Here is a 2,748-nt window from a genome sequence, read left to right as displayed (position 1 = left end):
AGCTCTGGGTGAACCCGGACGTGTTCCAACATCGGCTGACGGGACAGGACAGAGTGTGAGGTGAAACTGAAGGAACACCTGCGGTCATCACATCAGTACCGCCCCCTGCAGGTGTGCACTCACCTTCACCACCTCCTGGAAGGTGTCCAGGTTCTCCTTCATGCTGTAGTGCAGCCGCAGGTAGGAGATGAAGCTACAGGGGAACATCCCATACAGGCGGTGGAACAGAGAGTACGTACCTGCATGGAGGTGCACCAAGTGGGCCACAGGCTCATGACCTGCACGAGCCAATCAGAAAACATCTTATCAACCACTCAGAGAAGCAGACTGACCAATCAGAAAGCATAAGGAGCTGCTTCCTGCAGCGCCCCCTGCTGTGTGAGTGAGTTACCTGGGTTTTTGCAGCTGCGGGATGCAAGGCGCCCAAACACGTCAAAGAAGTCATTGATGTGCTGCTTCCCGGCCTGAGGAATCATGGGTAACAGAGTGACCAGGACCAGGACTCCCGTGATAAGGACGACCACATCGCTGTCCGTCTGAAAAACAGGAAGTGGAATTCTGAGTTTACAGCAGCAGGAATCCGACCTGTGATCCGACCTCACATGATCGACATCATGACAGAATCTGAATGTGCAGGAGGACAGGTGTGTCTCAGGTGTGTGTGTATTACCTTGAGGCAGCGCAGCAGTGACAGCAGCAGCGGCGAGCGGCTGATGTGATGAACCCATGGCGGCTGTTTCCTGATCAGGTGACCCAGCAGGGTCAGGGCGCCCAGCCTGGTCCCGGATCGACTCACAGACTCGTTGAGCTTCTCCAGCAGCACCTAGTGGGCGGGGCCAACAGGTGTTAGAGTCACAGAGATAAAGAACAGGAGATCTGCGAGCAGGCGAGGCTCACTTTGTGATGCGGCTCCCTGATGGAGGAGAGGAGGAGCAGGGCCTGAGAAGATGACGAGTCCAGGTAGTACTCCACCATGGAGGAGAGGACAGCGCCCCCTTTGTCTGAGAGGAGAAACATGCATGCTGGGAGCTCTGCACTGATTGGCCGTCACAAGTGATGTCAGACTGAGTTGATAAGGTTGCTTTGTTGGACGTCAGCAAAACTGCAGCTTCGTGATTGGTTCACGTGGTGAGCGCGTCACAGAGATGCAGACCTGCGTCATTCCTTTGTGCTGCACAGTTGAACTCACCTGTACTCAGCTGCTGGTTGACTGCAGCTCTCACTCGCTCCGCCTCCTGCAGCTCTGAACTGTCCAGTGAGAGCAGGAGCTCGCTGATGCTTGCCTGCTCCCTGGACATCGCGGACACCTGCAATTCGGCCAGACAGTGAACGCATCATAACACAGGCCAGACAGCTGAACGTCACGTGAGGTCACGTTGACGTCATCGTGTTCAGTTCTCTGTGACAGAGGAACAAAATCAATAATCGATGATTATCTGCTACTTCTTTTTCTGTCCCCACACAGTCATCAGTGTGTGCTGGCCTAACACTGCGCAAACTTTGACCTCACGCCTGTTGTGTAACAGCTGCTGTCACGTCACTGGTAGCCCTCCGTTAGCAGCTGATGCTAATCTAACATGCTAACAAGCAGTGTAGCGGCCACGTACCGGCGTCCCGGGACCCGACCCCGCGGAGGAGCCTCCGGCCGGGATACGGAGCGCAGACAGCCGCTCAAACCGACCAAAGAGCCGCAGAGACGGTTACCTTCAGACCTGCTGATCCCAGCACGGAGCAGCCATCTTCAGCTACAGCAGGACCCGCCCACCGCGGTGACACGAGCCTCAGCAGCCAATCACACACAGGAGGCGTTCAGAGCCACCCGTCAAGATGGGAAAAAGGATGATTTATTATTATTATTATTATTATTATTATTGTTGTTGTTGTTGTTGTTATACTTTTGTGTGGATACAAACAAACAGCTGGGGTCCGTTCTTCGTACCTCGCTTACTACATCCAAGATCAAATCATCGCGCTAACTTTGAGCTCACTATCCCGGTTCTCCGAACACACCTGTTGTTGACGATCAGTACAGCTGGATGAAGTAATGTGAGATCACTGGGTGGCTTAACAGGGGCTACGCATCGATAGTAGAAACATTGATCGGCAACCCTCTGATTGGTCGGCGAAAATGTCGAAGGCGCGCTCTCGGTATTTTTCGGCAGCAGAGCAAGAACTCTTGATTGAGGGATTTCAGGAGTTTCAGAGTTTAATCAGAACGCAAGGGAACACTGCAAAGGCTGCAAAAGCAAGGAGAGAGGGCTGGCAGGAAGTTGCTGACAAATTAAACTCGTAATTAATGTATTATATTATATTACATTATGTCCTCTTTCACATTAGAGCCACGACAGGACCCACTAGAACATGGGAACAAGTAAAAGTGAAATATAAGAATATTCTACTGAATGGTAATATTTCTCACTTATATTGCTTTTCGTCTGTTGGAAAGAGACCCTGAAATAATCTGTTTGTTTGTTTATAACAGCAACCAAGAAAAGGGCAGAGCACAAAAAGACAGGTGGTGGTCCTGCACCGCCTCGTCACACCCCGGCAGAGGAGCTGGCCCTAGGGTTGAATGCCACCAGACCCATTGTTGAGGGCATCCCTGGGGGCAGCTCTTCCTTAGACCAGCAGCCGGGGTGCAGTAGCAGCAGCACCTTCATAACTGGTAAATCAGCCCATAATTCTATTTGTACAATGTAAAATATTTGGTTGTTGCCTTAATTAAAATGCTTTTTGTACTTTGACATT

General features: G+C 51.5%; 1 protein-coding gene across 1 annotated transcript in view; it reads right to left on the bottom strand.

The window, feature by feature from the left end:
* Window positions 1-1,778, bottom strand: part of tsc1a (TSC complex subunit 1a) — a 9,835-nt gene extending 8,057 nt beyond the window's left edge. Inside the window, exons 1-7 of the mRNA XM_026187119.1 lie at window positions 1,608-1,778; window positions 1,190-1,307; window positions 898-1,001; window positions 671-823; window positions 392-536; window positions 124-278; window positions 4-35 (exon numbers count right to left, since the gene is read on the bottom strand). Coding sequence (XP_026042904.1) covers window positions 4-35; window positions 124-278; window positions 392-536; window positions 671-823; window positions 898-1,001; window positions 1,190-1,298 — 698 coding nt within the window. The 5' untranslated portion in view covers window positions 1,299-1,307; window positions 1,608-1,778. The remainder of the gene's footprint in view (window positions 1-3; window positions 36-123; window positions 279-391; window positions 537-670; window positions 824-897; window positions 1,002-1,189; window positions 1,308-1,607) is intronic.
* Between the last annotated feature and the right edge of the window lie 970 nt (window positions 1,779-2,748).

This window comes from Astatotilapia calliptera, chromosome 12 (assembly GCF_900246225.1).
Source record: "Astatotilapia calliptera chromosome 12, fAstCal1.2, whole genome shotgun sequence".
NCBI lineage: Eukaryota > Metazoa > Chordata > Actinopteri > Cichliformes > Cichlidae > Astatotilapia > Astatotilapia calliptera.
This window is presented reverse-complemented; position numbering and strand designations above follow the sequence as displayed.